Raw genomic sequence first — 17,706 nt, forward strand, 5'->3', positions numbered from 1 at the left:
CAGTTATTTTTAATTCAGCAAATAAAAAGTCCCCTTAAAAATTATTATTGCCTTCATCATGATTATTACCTCTCTCACTTCCAGAGAAGCTCAGAGAAGTTTAAGAAATAAATAAAACCAGATTGCGATCAAAGAACTTGATGTTTAGAAAAACCTATGAAAGAAGGTAATTGCATTACAATCTGAAGAGAAATAAGGTAAAATATAAATGGGATTGCTGTTAAGAAGAGCAACCGGCTTCTTTATAACTGTTTTTTTTTCTTTCCACCTTTTTTCTTTACTTATTTTGCTTTCGTTATTTTTCTCTTTCAGAGTTTGCATTGTTTTTATTCTTTTAATTTTTTAAAATAGAAATTACACAGGCATAAGTGCACACACACACACACACACACACACACAGAGAGAGAGAGAGAGAGAGAGAGGCAAGAAAATTAATTAATAGTGGCTTCCTTCTTTAAAATAAATTTAAAATAATCTAAAATTCATCCAGCTTTGGACTGGTTACCTCACAAATTCCTCAGAGGATGGTTAAAAGTTTTAACTTTTTTTAAAAAAATTGATTCCCAGCTAAGCATCTTTCAGGAAAGAGTTATATAATAAAGATGTTGTGGAGATCTCTCCTTCTGGCTACCAGAAAGCTGAAACCCAGGGCTTTTCCAGCTGAATGGATTGGAGAATACAAAGGAGAGAGCCCCAGTTTTGCCATGTTCCTTCAGAAGGAGTATGATCTTATCCAAGCAGATTAACTTCAAAATTCCATCTATCCATACATCTCTTCTATGATATGGATTCAGCTTCAGTTCCTAGAGCCTCACCCATCATTGTCTTCATACCACTGTCAAGCAACTGCACCAGAGGTGGGTTTCAGCAGGTTCTGACCAGTTCTGGAGAACCGGTAGCGGAAATTTTGAGTTCAGAGAACTGGTAAAACCACCTCTGACTGGCCCTGCCCCCATCTATTCTCTACCTCCCAAGTCCCAGCTGATCTGGAGGAAATGGGGAATTTGCAGTAAACTTCCCCTGGAGTGGGGAGGGAATGGGGATTTTGCAGTATCCTTCCCCTGCCATGCCCACCAAGCCATGCCATGCCCACAGAACCGGTAGTAAAAAAATTTGAAACCCACCACTGAACTGCACAACCTTTCCTCATTTAGGTGGAAAGGAGAGATGGAGCTAAGAATCATCAGCATATTGATGACATTGAACTCCAGATCTGAGGATGCACAGATGTAAATAATCAAATAACAAAGGGTAGATAATTGAATCCAGTGGGATCCACAAATTGGCATGGGCCAAGTAAAAATCTATTGCCACACCTTGGGGCAGTTCTGCAGGTAAGGATGGAACTACCCTACAGTTCCACACATACCCTTAAGACAGTCCAACAATATCTCCTTCTCAGGGGTCTCAAAGACCACTGAGGGATCAAAGAGGATCAGCATCTAGGCTTGCCCCAATGTCCAGCTCTCATTGTGTCCCTCTCCTAGTAGAAGTTATTGATTGAGGGTAGTCAAAGCTATTTCTATGCTACACCCAACATTTAAAAGCAGGCGCCGCAGTACTATTATAGTAGGCCACAAATAAAAGCATCAAGCCTTTGGTGAAGTATAGTAGGTTTTCATATTCCATTTTCAGGAATGAGGGAGACGAACAAGTTGTCTCACCATCCCCATTCCATCTTAAAGAGAAAAAGTCACGTGAGGGTTTGTACTCCCTGACTATCAACTACTGCAGTAGCTAAGTAAAACTCTACATTCAGCAGCTCTGGATTTCCACCCTTAATACGTATTGAGTTTGGCTATAGAGTTCTACTGGACAGAATTGTTTGGACCAACTTGTGGCCTTCCCAGAGCATTGCATACTCTTTCTAGTCAAGGATACACAAGAATGCTAGTTTAAGCATGAAATGTTTTATAATGACATGAAATAACACATTATTTACTAATCGAAGATACAAAGAAATGTACCACTCACTTCATTTGATATAAGTTGTTGGTTCCTCTATGATCAATATCGTGGCAGAAAGCTGCAGCTACCATGGCAAAGGCTTCTAGGTCAGTGTAATATTTCTTTAATTTACCGGTCTATAAAAAGAGAGTCTTTTAAAATCATTTCTTTATATCTACATGTATATGTATATATCTCTATATAGTATATATCTATATCTACATTGACTGCACACCTACCTCTATATCTCTACCGTATACAGTATATCGTATCGTATCTATCTATCTATCTATCTATCTATCTATCTATCTATCTATCTATCTATCTATCTATCTATCTATCTATATCTTTATCTCTATGTCTATCTATATCTGTCTACCTATGTATCCATCCATCATAATGAAAAGGAAATTAAGGCTTAGATCCAAAAAAAGCAACAGATACCATTAAAAGAGCAAACATAGTCTGTCCAACATTAAATCCATGTCGCCAGTTGTGATAAGTGATGTCACGATATCCTTTTCTGATTGTGTACATCCATCTAGTGAGTACCTGTGAACAATGGAGACATTCCATTCTCTTATCATTATATGGTACTTGTGAACATTGTATAAGATAACAGCTTTAATGGTCACTGTGAAATGATAAGGCAAGTGAGAGAGATGTACTTTCAGATTCACAAAATTGAGTCAACCTTTCCAGATAGTCCAGGCAAGAATTACACGTAGGAGTATGAGCTCTGACTTTATTTTAAGCTTACATTAATAGCATCTTGCAAGTCTGAAAGTACTTCTCTCCCTCCTGACATTCATAGTCCCAAAAAAACCCAGGAAGATCCCTTCTGTGATGTTTGCTGCACCATATTCATTCTGCTGGTTCAGCTGCCTCTTATCCGTTACCTAGTTTGCAGCTCTTCCTTTTGTCTCTTAAGGTCACGGCCACATCCCAATCCAGCAATAGAGGGAAGATGGATTTGTGTAAGAGTCCCCTGGTTGTGTTACCAGTTGTTGCTCGAACAGGAGCCAAGAGCTCAAGAGAAGCCCACCAGTTCTGTCTGGGTGAGTCCTATGCCATCCAAAATTAAACATGGAAAGCCCCTAGGATCCTGGGGGCACATTACCCCACATGCACCTTAGACTTGCTAGAATTAGCAGTCTCCCAACACTAGGAAGAGCCTTGGTGGCATCACTTGTGCAGCATCAGCATCACTTGAGCAGAGATGTGTAGCAGATTATTCTCTGCATACTGATATACTTAACCTCATGCCAATAGAGGTCATCACCCAGTAGATTCATGTGAATATTAAATAGGAGTGGAGAGTGCGCAGAACCATGAGGGAGTTCATATAATAAGAGTCTAAGGCTATATCTCTCCCCTCCTACCAACAACTGGAAATAAAAGTTTGATTGGATTCACTCTTTGTTCTCCCTCTTGCAGTACTCTAGATAATCTTTTGCTTCATCTCCCCAAATGTCTATGGAGATTCTCAGTCATCCAGGTCATGGTTGTCCCAAAGGTATTTTTTTTTCAAGAGGCAGCTAGACTTTCTGGTTTTTCTTTAAAGACGTTTCGTTTCTCATCCAAGAAGTTCCTCAAACAAAAACCAGAAAGTCCAGCTGCCTCTTGAAAAATTCATCTCCCCAACTGCCTTTGAAATCCCGGGATTTTTCTATATCCACATGCAGTAGGAGTCTGCTGAGGCACATTCCCATGTAAGGCCGTCATATCCCCTCATTCCAAGGCGTGACTAATAGGGCGTTGGATCATGCATTAGAGCCTTAGGAATAACCCCAAATTCCTTCTAAAACCCAGTGGGGGTCTCATTAGGGACCCCTTTATGTCACGTCTAGAATGTATTTTCTGGTACATTCTCCCCTCAGGTAGGCCTACTGTGCTACTGTGAAATCAATCTCCATTGGCAAAGATCACATGTCATGGATTTCATCCTGAACCATCTTTATGGGGGGGGGAGGCAAAATGAACCTGACCTCTGGTGGTACTTTGAACTTCTCTACAATTTTTAACTGGAAGAACATTTGTATGCCACACTTGATTAATTCATGATCTGTAACGGGGAAGTCGCTGAAGCGAAATTCAAAGAGTTCAACGCTGCCTGGCTCTGGCAATTCTTCTGCCTGTTGAAAGAAAAAAGCGAAATAACCTCAGTTGGACAGGTAAAAGAGATTGTGAGTATTTTTTATTTATTATCTTTCTCAGTATTTATTATTAGGGGGAGCGGTGCCTCACTGGCCACTTGGAATGATCACCTATGGAGAACTCTCAGGTTTCATGAGGCATGTCTGAAAAAACTAACCTATTTGATAATTATTATTATTATTATTATTTTTGTTTACATTTATACCCCGCCCTTCTCCGAAGACTCAGGGCGGCTTACAGTGTATAAGGCAATAGTCTCATTCTATTTGTATATTTTTACAAAGTCAACTTATTGCCCCCCCAACAATCTGGGTCCTTAAATTATGATTTATTTTTGCAAGGAAAATATTTTATGGTAGCGAAATGTATTGCTACCTGGTAGTTTCTGTGAGATATAACGTAAAGAAAAAATCGTCTGAAATATCCAGATCATTTGCTGTAAGATAGATATGTTTTACAACAAATTGGCTAAATCAGTGCCCCTTCGGATAAAATCTGGCTCATCAAATATAGACCCTGTTTGTGCATGGATTGAGCCTTTAGCCCTAAGGTCTGCAATTTCAGGAAAAGAGGCAGAATGGAAAATTATGACTAGCCTCCTGAGCAAATGATTCTGTATAAGTGTAAAGGGCTCCCTAATCTGGTTTCTTATTACAATGAGCAGTCTGATGCTTTAAGAAGCCTGACAAGCAAGGGATTAGTGGCACTTTCCAGGTCATGCTCTCCAGCTGTCAAATGTTGCTAATTGGAATTACAGAATAACAGAGCTGGAAGGGACCTTGAAGGTCTTCTAATCTAATCCTATTCAAGTAGGAGATCCTATACCATTCTAGACAAACAGCTCTCCAGTCTCTTCCAGTGATGGAGCACCCAAAACTTCTGAAGGCAAACAATTTCACTAATTAATTGTTCTCCTGTTAGGAAATTTCTCCTTAATTTTTGTTTGGGCCTCTCTTTAATAACCTTCATTCATTATTTCTTGTCCTACCCTCAGGTGCTTTTGGGAAATAGGTTGATGTCCTCCTCAAATATTGGAAGACTGCTATCATGTCACCCTAGTCCCTTTCTTTGTTAGACCAGATATTCCTGGTTCCCATAACTATTCATCATTTGATTTAGCCACCAGCCTCCTAAAATATCTTTGTTTCTCTTCTCTGCAATCTTTCTACAGTTTCAATATCCTTTTTTTCCCCTCATGGTGACCAAAACTGGATGAAGTATTCCAAGGGTGGTGTTACCAGTGCAGTATAAAACAAGAACACCATGAGAATTCAAAGGAAGGGAAAAGCAATGTAAAAATGTATCCAGCAGAAGACAATAAGAGGGTATAAAATGAGGAAACACAGATCATAATGCAATTTCTGCCGCCTTAATACATGAGTCATGATGTCACAAGCATGAGCCTAAGGCACCAAGCTAACTTGGTGTAGACACAGTTGGTTCTTGAATAACCTAAGAAAGTCTGTGTTCCAGGAAATGCATGCCCATTATTCTGACAAGATCTCTAGATTCAACAGTGCTATTGACAAGATTTCTAGATTTCTAGATTCAACTGGTGCTATTGTTCCAGTTGTCTTTGTGAATGGAAGGAGTATAACCTTCATTCAGTGAATGGCCCATCTAGAATTGACTTAATCGAGTCAGCTCATAGTGACACTGAAACATTTAAATATGTTCTTTGGAGGGATCCTAAGTTCAAGAGGTTTTACTATATAATCAATACAACCTGAGCAATATCAATCCTGTGACTTACCAAAATAGAGTTAGAGAGGAAGGTCCAATATGAATGACATACTCTGGACCCAATGATTCAATTAGATTCAACTATGAGCCAAGGTGGCACAGTGGTTAGAGTGCACCATTGCAGGCTACTTCAGCTGACCGCTAGCTGCAGTTCGGCAGTTCAAATCTCACCAGCTCAGGGTTGACTCAGCCATCCTTCCGAAGTGGGTAAAATCCAGTGGTGGGTTACAACCGGTTTGCACCGGATCGGACAAAATGGTAGCGGCAGTGGTGGAAGGCTCCGCCCACCTGCCCAGACGCTTCTGCACACGAACGAACAGGTAGCGACGGGATTTGGAACCCACCCTTGGTAAATTTAGGACCCAAATTGTTGAGGGCAACATGATGACTCTGTAAACCGCTTAGAGAGAGCTGTAAAAGCACTATGAAGCGGTATACAGTATAAGTCTAAGTGCTATTTCTAATGCTATTGCTAGATTAGAATACTGCTTTGAAAATCATGCAATCATGAAAGAGGCAGAGGGAACCAAACATCCACATGTTATAAAGTCTACTTTGTAAAGGCAGCAATAGAAGAATCCCTAGGTTGCTATTACAGGTAATTGATAACGTTAGGAACTGAACATGTTTCTTACTGATTGTTTATGGTACATTTGTGAATTACATATAGTTTATAGCCCAAAGGAGAGGAAACACACTGAAATGTGATACTAGGCAGAGAAGAACAGGATAAAATGGAACATTATATAGCAATAGAGGTAGCCCACTAGTAAAATGAGAGTTATGTATACAGATATTCCTCAACTTGCAACTATAATGGAGCCTGGAATTTCTGTCATATGCCATGACAGTCGTTACGTCAAGGTGACCAACTAGATGTTATAACATTTTTTTGTGGTGATTGTTAAGCAAACATGGTGACTGTTAAACGAATGAGGTAATCATTAAGCAAAACCATCATCTACAATGAGATGCTTTTGGCTGGAAATCAGAAATAAATATCCGCTTGTTATAGAAAACATCAAAAATCACAGTCATATGCCTACAGGACACTGTAAAGGACCATAAGAATGTCTCCAAAATGTGACTACATGAACATGGGGGTGGAAGAATGGTCAGAACTTTGAATCCAGATATTAAATACCTTTTTTTTGGTGGGGGGGGTCTATCATAACTGAACAATCACTAAGCAACCAGTTGTAAATTGAGGACTAACTATATGGAGAATTAAATGTCAAAGAAACCAGGTGGACAGGAAGCAGATTATAAATTATGAATATATATTTGAGCAGTGTTTGTGTATGTGTCTACTTACTACCTATGCTGAGTTCAAGCTTTAAAAATCAAAAGAGTACTTAACAGAGGGCCTGGCAGTGCATTGGGAATTGGGAATCACTGCAAGTTTGAACCATAGGCTCATAATATCCTCCCATCCCACATGAGAAAGTGGTAAAGTTACTTTAAGCTGGAAGTTACTCTAACATAGATTAGTGAAGCCAACTATTTCTATCCAGGAAGAATTATAGCTGGTGAATACAGCTAATCTATTCCATACTACAATAGTTTAAGGAGCACCCTTATCCTTGTAAACCAATCCAAATCAGAATGAAGTCGACTCATTCAGACGAGTAGGCAATTCTATTCTCCCAGAGTTGGAATGATTCTCAATTTATTCCCTTTCACCTAAGCCCGTGATGGCGAACCTATGGCATGTATGCCAGAGGTGGCACGCAGCGCCCTCTCTGTGGGCATGTGAGCCATCGCCCCACTTCAGCTCTGCCGCGCATATGCACACACCTGCCACCAGCCAGCTGGTCTTTAGGTCTCTGCCGCACATGTGGGGGGTATGGGGTGTGGGGGGAGCACACACACATGGGTGGGGGGGCGGGTGTGTGTGGGGCCACGCAAGCTTGTGCAGGGGGCGGGGCACATGCAGGGGGGCTGAGCCCAGGGGTGGAAGGAATGCAGGTGCCATGCACTCATTGCATTTTGGGAGCTCGGGCACGCGCACATGCTTTGGGCCCTCGGTCCAGAAAAGGTTAGCGATCACTGACCTAAGCTGTTAAAAATTCAACCGCTGGTTTAATATTCCTGCTATATCTGCTGATGGAAAACAGAAGTGTATGGGTGTAAGCAAGCCAGGTTCTTGTTTCATTTTGCAACTGCTCGGTCCTGATACTTATTCTGAGGCTACCTCCGGGCTACGAATCAGTTCTGCTCAGAAAGATGGCAGTCATAAAATGACACCTGCTTTATTCCATTTATTCCAAACTTTCTTAGAGATTAAAGCCTTTATTGGTGGCACTGCACCATAGATCTTGCTACGAAAACATTTATGTCCATTCCATATAAGTTTCTTACCATGATTCATATCCTGCCTTTTAAACCCGAGAAAGGAAAAATTTTAAAAAATGATCCAATGCATTAAATTTAAATTTTTGCAATTCAAACTGAAGAATACTTGGGGACAGAAAGTTCTAATGATGTTTGTTGGCCCACCATTTATCAAGGCAGAACTATGGTAGGATTGGTACAGTTGGTGCAAATGGCATCCTGGTTTCCTATGTGGTTATGCATTCATTCATTCATTCATTCATTCATTCATTCATTCATTCATTCATTCATTCATAAGATTTGTATGGCTACTATTTATAATTTATAATCAATCTCAAATATTTCCTGCAGAGCAAAGGGTAAAATAGGAGCTAGGGAAGCAAGTTACCATCCTACCATTTTTAAAGTTATTATTATAAATATATGGTTAAAAGTGCATCCTCCTATTTGGGAGGTTACAGAAATGTAGCTGGTTTCTTGTTAGTTCTAATTAAGACAGGTAGAAGAAATTAAACTTGATTAATTTACTCAACTGTGCAAAATGTAGCAGTTCTGACAACATTTCCCTATAATCTGTTTTATATATATATATATATATTTGTTTTCTGAGGTTTTCACGGGTGTTTGTATGTAGGTCTTTGGTTGTTCGGGTTTTCTCCCATGTAAAATTGGAAGTGTCTTGGCGACGTTTCGACGAAGTCTCATTCGTCATCTTCAGGCTTCAGCTTCGTGCTTCTTGTTCCCAGAAGCACGAAGCTGAAGCCTGAAGATGACGAATGAGACTTCGTCGAAACGTCGCCAAGACACTTCCAATTTTACACGGGAGAAAACCCGAACAACCAAAGACCTACACACACACACACACATATATATATATATATATATATGTTTGTATATAGGCTTAAAGTTGACATTTAATAGAATAGAATAGAATAGAATTTTTATTGGCCAAGCGTGATTGGACACACAAGGAATTTGTCTTGGTGCATAGGCTCTCAGTGTACATAAAAGAAAAGATACGTTCATCAAGGAACAGACAGTCTTTGACTTACAACAGGTTACTTACCAGAATTTTAAGAAGCTCTTTCTCATCACAGTCTTCAAAATTTTCTTGATTCAATTTTTCTTGGCATTTCTTAAAGTAAGGGGCAAATGAAATAAACAATTAAGTTTGGTTCATCCAACAATAAGGTTCACACTTCCACCCAGGATGTGCAAGGAACACTCACCAGTATACTTTTAACTTCTGTAGTTGTTGCTTTTGTCTGATACATGAGCATTTCCTGAGCAATATCCTTCCGATTTTCCATCTTATTCAGTTTCTCATACGTGTCAGGATTTAAAACAGACCATCCAAGGAACTGTGTGAGCATCTGAATTGACAAAGAAGTAGAACTGTTTAGGGTTTTCAGTGTGACTTGTCCGATGTATTTCAAATTTTGGAAAGGCACATATCCAATAATACTTTTATGCTTTTCTTTAGGATTTCTTAAAAACACATCCAAATATGTTTAACAAGAAATAAAAGACTCCATTCTATTAGTTAGACTCCATAGCGCCAATTTAGGCTTCATATTGTATGTTACACATCAAGAAACCTTTACACATCATATATTCCAGGTCAGGGTCTCCAACCTTGGCAACTTTTAGACTTGTGGACTTCATCTCCCAAAGTTCCTCAGCCAGCAAAGCTGGGAGTTGAAGTCCACAAGTCTTAAAGTTGCCAAGGTTGGAGACCCCTGCTCCAGGTTTTATCATATGTAAGTTTTCACATGTACAATGAACATTTCTCTGTATGTATGTGTGCTGGAGAGGAAGTCAACATGTCTGTACAAGAGTCTTGTCTGATTATGGCATGTTATGTATAGCTTATACATAATTTCTATTTAGAAATTTCTATGCCCTATTGTAGGCATACCATGTAAGTAACACCATTAGGAGAATGGATCTCCTTCTCATCTGTTTTAGGACTTCAAAGGTAGGGATCCTAATGGAGCAGGCTAAGAGGAAGAAACTACAGAAAGATTGGGAGAAAAGGGACAGGTTGTACCATTTTGGATGGTTGGATGGTGGCCTGCAGCAATTATACAATAAAAGTTTATGTGATTACATTAAAACTACATTTCAAATATTTGTTGGAGAGCATGCCACAGAGTCAGTGGAGCTACAGGGGAAGTGCCAAATTTTGTAGCTATCTACCTACCTTCAGGAAGATGCAGAAGTAAGTAGAGGATGGGCAAAGATATGTAGGGAGTGCCATGCCCTCCCTGTCAAAGTTAATAACCAGTAATGCCTGGGAGAGAAGGTGGCAAAAAACCCAAGATGGCAGTTGCTATTATCAATGTCTCAACCCTTTTATATATGTCTGATGTTTACATATACAAAAGGGGTGGCCCTTGATTGCCAGTTGCTTCTGTCATCTTGACTATTTTCATACACACACACACACACACACACACACACACACTGATGATCCTAATATGAGCACCAATATGCATTTAGCTAAAAAACGAACTAGTTTAACCAATGCAACTCAAAGGAAACAGATGAAACTTGCTACTACTATATGATTCCCAACAAGCTAGCCCATTCCATGGGTAGAATGAAGGGTTCTTGGCCATATAGTGGACTTCCAATGATCTCTTAATGATGGATAGTATCAGCTGTCACCTCACACTTGTGCTTCACAACCATTCAGTATCAGCTTCCATGAATTCTGAGGGGACTGATCGCAGTGGTGGATTTCAATTTTTTTTACTACCAGTTCTGTGGGCGTGGCTTGGTGGGTGTGGCTTGGCTTGGTGGGCGTGGCATGAGAAGAATACTGTAAAATCTCCATTCCCTCCCCACTCCAGGGGAAGGATACTCCAAAATCCCCATTTCCTCCTGATCAACTGGGACTTGGGAGAGAATAGATGGGGGAGGGGCCAGTCAGAAGTGGTATTTATCGGTTCTCCAAACTACTCAAAATTTCCACTACTGGTTCTCCAGAACTGGTCAGAACCTGCTGAAACCTCTGGACTGATGGGAGGGGGAATGCTTCGAGGGAAAGGAAACTTCATTGTATTTCCCCGAGATGGGTTTCAAGGACAATCGTCTGGGAATGGAAAGCAGCTGCATATCAAAATTATGCCGGATGTGACTGTTCTAAAAACATCTTGTTTGAATTTGATTGGACACGTGGGCCCAATGATGGGAGGCAACTAAGGGAGGGAAAAGTTAGACTTGGGGATTTTGGTGCATGATTTTCAGTTCTGGCTATAATTCACTTGACTTCCAGTAAACTATCTTGCTCAATAAATGGAGGTTCAAGCTGAGGCAGATTTGACAGATAGTGAGGTTGTGGATGGTACATTAACTTTCATGGTACTTTTACCAATATACTAACAGCTACTGTATTCTATCATTTTTATTATCCTTGTTTATAACAATGAGTTGTACCTAAGGACACACTCAAGATATTTAACTCCTTCCTTGCAAGGTAAGCCACTGATTCTAAATTCTGTTTAAAGGACTGCAGCAGAGACGATCAGATCACATTAACAAGTATACATAGTTATTTGTTTCTATGAGAATTTCCTTTCTCCAGTGCCCGGCTGTAAGCTGATAAAACCTGCCAACTTTGAACTTACTTCAGTGATCTGTTCGTCATATTCATCAAAGGGTTTGCCATCTTTCCTGTTGTAAAAGGTAGCTACGCCTACAATCTCTTCTTTTTTGTTTACAATAGGTAAAGATAAGACATTTTTGACAGTCCAGCCTGAGTCATCCAAAGCTTCTTTCTAAACAAAAGGAAAAGGAAAAGAAAGGCTATAAAAGTAATTTAAGGAGACCAGCACAGCATGCATGGTGCATGTACATAGGAAAAAGGCAGAGGGTCAATCTATATAAAATAAGAATTAATGTTTTTATCTATTTACTTGCTTACTAAAATGACCCAGTAAAAATGGTATTACCTGAAAATTGAAGTATTCATCTGATGCTGGATTCATCATATTACAAATCTAGGGGAGAAAATATACGATAAAGATTAGTTCCTACTTATAAATATTGGCATTCATTACTCTTTTTCCATCTTACCTTTCTTAACAGGTATTTATTACTTAGTTTGTGATATGAAAAAAGTTAGAAGAAGTCGTGAGAACTTAGGGAATGCTGAAAGGAAACTAATGACCGCCCTATAAAATTCAGTGAATGAGACTCTGCTTTCCAAATGAAAAAAAAAATAAAATTATTTGGAACTGCCATTTTTGGGTTCACCTGAAAGTGGATAATGAAAAAGGTAGTCCTCAACTTATGACCACACTTGAGCCCAACATTTATGTTGCTAAGTGAGACATTTGTTAAGTGAGTTTTGCCCCATTTTATGACTTTTCTTGCACATATGTTAAGTGAATCACTGCAGTTGTTAAATTAGTGAATCTGTCTTCCCCACTGACTTTGTTTGTCAGAAGGTCGCAAAAGCGAATCCCAGGACTGCGGGACACAGCAACCGTCATAAATGTGAGTCATTTGTCAAGCATCCAAATGTCAATCATCTCACCATGGGGATGCTGAAAGGGTTGTTTGAAAAATGGCCATATGTCACTTTTTTCAGTGCTATTGTTAACTTCAAATGGTCACTAAACGAACTGTTGTTAGTCAAGGACTACCTGTACTTGAAAAATAATAGTGTACAATAATGTTCAAACCTACCTTTTAGCCTACATAAGCCTTCAATGCCTTCGTGTCCTTCAGGGTTTTTGAACGAAAATGTTACTGCCAATATGGTCTGTCTACAAAGCAGTACAGTATAATCCTCAATTTACAATTAGTTACTTTGCAACCATTCGAAGTTCAATGGACTCCCCAAAATGTACTTACGATGTGGCTTCACAGTTCCACACTCCATGCCTTGGTATGGCTTTCCCCCTGAAAATATCCTTTCTGACAGCCATTCCTCTCACAGCCATATGATCACACTTTGGGTGCTGGACAGCTGGCCTACATTTACAGTTGTTTGCAGTATCCCACAGACACGAGACCATGATTTAGGATGGGTTTTTTTTGCTGGAAAGTGGTCTTTACTTCCGGTTTCTGGCCAAAAAAAGGCTGCCACAGACAACAGATTCATTTAATGCAGGGGTGTCCAAACCTGGCAACTTTAAGACTTGTGGACTTCAACTCCCAGAATTCCTCAGCCAGCTTTGCTCAGGAATTCTGGGAGTTGAAGTCCACAAGTCTTAAAGTTGCCAAGTTTGGACACCCCTGGCTTAATGACTCCAGTATTTTCTTACTTACAACTAACTAAAAGTTGTACAATTGGGCACAGTTACATTGTGCCCCACTCAATGAACAGCATGACTTGCAACTATAATTCCAGGTTCAATTTCAATTGTAAGTTGAGGACTACCTGTAATGGCTGAAGATGATTGTTAACCACTCATAAAATACATTAACTAGAAAAAATAACTTTTTGCCATCCACTTCCCTTTAGTGTAATCTCAATATACACATCAGCTTCTAAAAATCTAAACTCCAAAATCATGAAGAATGAAGCTATACAATGAATTTTTTGGGAAAGGTAGATTTATTGTAAGAGTGTACAACTACAGACCACTCTGGACTCGGCTTGCAGCTCCTCAAGGGAGGTAAACTTCATTGTTTGGGAAACCCTGATCTAGAAGCTAGAGCAGGAAGGCTGTAGTAAGATAGTAGGGCTTTGCAAGCCAACAGCTTTAAGCATAATCCACAATTTTTCATGAATAGAACTGAGTCAAGTCCTGATCTAGAATCTTGAGCTACTGTCATTCAGTGTGGAGAACATTAAGCTAAATAGACAAATGGTATATTTTTATGCCACAGAACACAATTAATTTGATCACAGTCAAACAGCCTAAGTACAAATGAAGTAAAAGAGGGTCACAGATAATTGCATCACAATGTTATTCCTTCCCATATAGAATAGAATAGAATAGAATAGAATAGAATAGAATAGAATAGAATAGAATTCTTTATTGGCCAAGTGTGATTGGACACACAAGGAATTTGTCTTTGGTTCATAGGCTCTCAGTGTACATAAAAAGACAAGATACATTCGTCAAGAATCATAAGGTACAACACTTAATGATAGTCATAGGGTACATACTAGGAAACAGTCGATATCAATATAAATCATAAGGATTCAAGCAACAAAGTTACAGTCAGCCAGTAAAGCTGCTCCTTTAAGGAAACATTGCTTAATTCTTATGATTAGTTCAAATGTGAACTATGTGAATTTCCACACAAAACACATATAGCCCCAGAAAGAATGGTAGGGAAGTAACATCCTGAACTTACAAATCCATTTACAGCAACATAAGTTGGTAAGCCACTGACAAGACACCAGTGATCTGCAGGAGGTGACCTGAAGACAGAGAACAAGATAAAAACCATCATTTCATATTATACCATGAACTCCTACAGCTATTTACTATTTGAGTACCTAATAAGAAGCACTTACGGAATTACTTGGATTTGTTCTTCTCCATGTAGAATATAATCAATAATCTTATAGAAGTTAACTTCCTAAACACAAGGGAGAAAAGCTATACAATGAATTTTTTGGGAAAGGTAGATTTATTGTAAGAGTGTACAACTACAGACCACTCTGGACTCGGCTTGCAGCTCCTCAAGGGAGGTAAACTTCATTGTTTGGGAAACCCTGATCTAGAAGCTAGAGCAGGAAGGCTGTAGTAAGATAGTAGGGCTTTGAAAGCCAACAGCTTTAAGCATAATCCACAATTTTTCATGAATAGAACTGAGTCAAGTCCTGATCTAGAATCTTGAGCTACTGTCATTCAGTGTGGAGAACATTAAGCTAAATAGACAAATGGTATATTTTTGTGCCACAGAACACAATTAATTTGATCACAGTCAAACAGCCTAAGTACAAATGAAGTAAAAGAGGGTCACAGATAATTGCATCACAATGTTATTCCTTCCCATATAGAATAGAATAGAATAGAATAGAATAGAATAGAATAGAATAGAATAGAATAGAATTCTTTATTGGCCAAGTGTGATTGGACACACAAGGAATTTGTCTTTGGTTCATAGGCTCTCAGTGTACATAAAAAGACAAGATACATTCGTCAAGAATCATAAAGTACAACACTTAATGATAGTCATAGGGTACATACTAGGAAACAGTCGATATCAATATAAATCATAAGGATTCAAGCAACAAAGTTACAGTCAGCCAGTAAAGCTGCTCCTTTAAGGAAACATTGCTTAATTCTTATGATTAGTTCAAATGTGAACTATGTGAATTTCCACACAAAACACATATAGCCCCAGAAAGAATGGTAGAGAAGTAACATCCTGAACTTACAAATCCATTTACAGCAACATAAGTTGGTAAGCCACTGACAAGACACCAGTGATCTGCAGGAGGTGACCTGAAGACAGAGAACAAGATAAAAACCATCATTTCATATTATACCATGAACTCCTACAGCTATTTACTATTTGAGTACCTAATAAGAAGCACTTACGGAATTACTTGGATTTGTTCTTCTCCATGTAGAATATAATCAATAATCTTATAGAAGTTAACTTCCTAAACACAAGGGAGAAAAGCAATACAAGAATCTTAGAATGTATCAACATTCCACAAATTATAATTTGGACAGATGAAATGTATCTACTCACCCGACCATCAGGGGTCTTTGGTCCTTTGTAAGGCTCTACTTCTCCCAATTTAATTGGCCATTCATCATAAAATTCCTGGAAATAATTACATATTATTGAAGGGGCTTCTGAATAAAAGAAGCTTGTAAAAACCTAGTGTCCTCCATATACAGTATTTTGGACTTCAATTCTCATCCTCTGCCATTGGATAAGAGAAAATCTGTATCCAAAAGGTTGCCTAATTCCTAGAAAACTCAACTGAGTATACTGTAAGCTCAGTACACAGCAGCATCCACAGAGAAGGACAAGACAGATGCAATGGGTGGCAAGAATAACCTTGGGAGATGGGGGAAGAGTTTTGTGGTCTGCCGGCAGCCTGTGGAGCTGGCAGCAGAGTTGGAAAGTAAGGAGGCTGGGGAGGAACATAGGCCAGTCCTGGGGTCTGGGGAAGGTTCGGATGCAGGGTCTGCGTTGGAAGCAGAGACGGGGCCAGGGCCATCTGGGAGTTATGTGCTGACTCTGGAGCCTCCAGAGTCTGACATCAGCGAGGCAGAAGAACAGGGGGAGCCTGTTCCCAGTGTGCTCATGTGCAAAGCTGCCAGAAGGCAAGAACAGTTAAGACAAAAGGGGCGACTTGGGAGTAAGGCTTGGAGATGATTGGCCCCTCCCATAAGAAATACAGGAGGAGCAAAGGCACGTGAGCCTTTGTAGGAAGCAACTTTGTTCGTGCTGGTCGGTTTAAATTCTGAAGCTCTGTTTTGACTCTGTGCTCCATGTGGCCTTGCAAAGCTAATTACCAATTAGGTCTTTGGCAGTGTGTCAAGGGAAAGGTGGTTACTTATCAGCTTTATCCCGAAGGATTGTGGCAGACTTCTGTTGGACTCTTTACAAACTATTTGTGACTCATCACAGCTGGGAATGAACATAATTCACAGCCGTTGAAATCAAAATAGGGTTTTTGGGACTAATTGTGTGCTTTTTACTGTCTCAGGAAGCCTAGGTCAGAACAAAGAGCTATAGCCAGGGCATTGGTCAGATAAGAGAAATCTCAATCTGCACATGGAATGGAGATGCAGAAAGCATCTCAAAAGAGACCCTCCCTATTTATCTAGAAAGTAAAGACAGGGGAGAAGGGAAATGCTTTCAAACATGCAAGGTTCTATGACTGTAACCTTACAATAAAAATAGTGTTAGTACTCATGGATTTGGTTTCCTGTCTGGACTATTGTCGAATGACTGAGAATAATATCTGTGGCTATTATGAAATGGAAATCCTTTCTCTTGTGCGTTGTATACCCAACGCATGTAAAAAGAGGGCAGGGCTTCTCTCATTCTGTAGTCTATTTTTGAACCCCTTATCAGAACATTTGGACCAGGCAGGACAACACTTAATATGGTTAAAACAGCGGGGGCCTCCGTGCTCTCTGAGTTTGGTGGTTTTCTTTGCAGATGTTCCATTACCAGTCTAGTAACTTTAGCACTACCGATATTATCATGCACTGATGATGTTAACTAGTCTGGTAATGAAATGTCCACAAGAAAACCACCTAGCTCAGAGATTTTCTGATTTTTCTTTAAGAAATTTCGCTTCTCATCCAATAAACTTCTTCAGTTCAGAAGATTTTGCATGAGAAGCAATCTGGACTGGTTCACCCGCTCCTTCGGCAACCTGGTGGCCCTCGGCTCCCCAGGGATCACCATATATCACCATATCACCATATCAATGCCGAACTTAGTCCAGACATCTGATTGGCATAGCCCACTGCAGCCCAGAACTCCTGAGCTCAAGCGATCCGCTAGCCTCAGCCTCCAGAGTAGCTGGATCAGAGGCTTCTGCCTCTGCACCCGCTGTTGGATGAGAAGAGAAATGTCATA

At 39.7% G+C, this 17,706-nt stretch overlaps 1 protein-coding gene across 1 annotated transcript in view; it reads right to left on the reverse strand.

Moving 5' to 3' along the window:
- PDE6C (phosphodiesterase 6C) overlaps positions 1 to 17,706 on the reverse strand; it is a 42,337-nt gene that overhangs the window by 8,556 nt on the left and 16,075 nt on the right. The window contains exons 5-14 of the mRNA XM_058187826.1: positions 15,853 to 15,927; positions 15,696 to 15,760; positions 15,533 to 15,599; positions 12,138 to 12,185; positions 11,814 to 11,963; positions 9,411 to 9,554; positions 9,248 to 9,316; positions 3,936 to 4,082; positions 2,392 to 2,499; positions 1,975 to 2,084 (exon numbers count right to left, since the gene is read on the reverse strand). Coding sequence (XP_058043809.1) covers positions 1,975 to 2,084; positions 2,392 to 2,499; positions 3,936 to 4,082; positions 9,248 to 9,316; positions 9,411 to 9,554; positions 11,814 to 11,963; positions 12,138 to 12,185; positions 15,533 to 15,599; positions 15,696 to 15,760; positions 15,853 to 15,927 — 983 coding nt within the window. The remainder of the gene's footprint in view (positions 1 to 1,974; positions 2,085 to 2,391; positions 2,500 to 3,935; positions 4,083 to 9,247; positions 9,317 to 9,410; positions 9,555 to 11,813; positions 11,964 to 12,137; positions 12,186 to 15,532; positions 15,600 to 15,695; positions 15,761 to 15,852; positions 15,928 to 17,706) is intronic.

The sequence above is a fragment of the Ahaetulla prasina genome, chromosome 6 (genome assembly GCF_028640845.1).
Source record: "Ahaetulla prasina isolate Xishuangbanna chromosome 6, ASM2864084v1, whole genome shotgun sequence".
NCBI lineage: Eukaryota > Metazoa > Chordata > Lepidosauria > Squamata > Colubridae > Ahaetulla > Ahaetulla prasina.